The sequence below is a fragment of the Triticum dicoccoides genome, unplaced genomic scaffold (genome assembly GCF_002162155.2).
Source record: "Triticum dicoccoides isolate Atlit2015 ecotype Zavitan unplaced genomic scaffold, WEW_v2.0 scaffold160957, whole genome shotgun sequence".
Classification (NCBI taxonomy): Eukaryota; Viridiplantae; Streptophyta; class Magnoliopsida; order Poales; family Poaceae; genus Triticum; species Triticum dicoccoides.
In genome coordinates this window covers 1-915 of record NW_021215141.1, presented here as the reverse complement: position 1 = coordinate 915, position 915 = coordinate 1, and the positions used below count along the sequence as shown (strand labels likewise).

Here is a 915-nt window from a genome sequence, read left to right as displayed (position 1 = left end):
TTTGAAAAAACAACAGAAAATGATAAAAACTTCAAAAAATAAAATCCTTTGAGATGTAGTTATATTAGTACATCTACTAGTTAGGAAAATTTAAAAACTTAAATTTGTACATGTTTTGCAAAAATGTGTTATGAAAAAGTAAAAGGGCTATAACTTTTGCATACGATGTAGGAAAAAAATGTATAATATATCAAAATGTTCAACTCGAAAATCCGAATCCTGTAAAGCATATGGTTCAACAAGTATCTTGGTATGGGTTACAAGTGGATGTGAAAACTTCTTTTACACAGTACGAACATTTTATTCATAGTTCTTCAAAAAGAAAACACACACTACAAAACCGATGGAAGACCACAATTGGTAACATGTTATACGGTTACTATAGGATACGCTGTTACACAAACACAATGTACGCATGCTCCACAGCTCCCCGTCACAAGTAGCGAGTCAGAGCTGCAAATCCATGTACATATAGATTATTACACTTCGATATGTCACCTGTGTGACCACACAAGAGAATTTAATGCATGTATCACATTCATATGCAGGTGATACTGATAGTACATATAGTAATCTATGGAGCTTAATTAGGGCAGTGGAAGTCTTTCGGCACTCTCTTGCCGCACTGGTTGACGAGCACCTCGATGGCGATGGGCAGCATGAGGTTGATGTTGAGGGCCTTGACCTTGATGGTGGTGCAAAGGCAGAGAGCAGCGTCGAGGTCGGCAACGCCGGACAGCAGCGGGCAGCATGTATTCCTGGCGCTACTGCCGATCACCGCGTGCAACAGCCCATTGAGCACGTCCACGCACGCAAGTAGCTTCAGTGTGTCCACGGGGCACTTGCCGGTCGATGTAGCCGGCGCTGGGGCCGGGGCTGGGGGTGGCGTCGGAGTCACAGGGGTGGGTGCTGGCG

The 915-nt window shown here is 43.7% G+C and overlaps 1 protein-coding gene across 1 annotated transcript; it reads right to left on the bottom strand.

The window, feature by feature from the left end:
• Window positions 1-377: 377 nt before the first annotated feature.
• On the bottom strand, window positions 378-901 carry LOC119344249 (36.4 kDa proline-rich protein-like; the record flags this gene model as incomplete). Its single annotated transcript, XM_037614778.1, has 1 exon — window positions 378-901. A coding segment is annotated over one exon (318 nt), but the record flags the coding sequence as incomplete, so codon positions are not given.
• Between the last annotated feature and the right edge of the window lie 14 nt (window positions 902-915).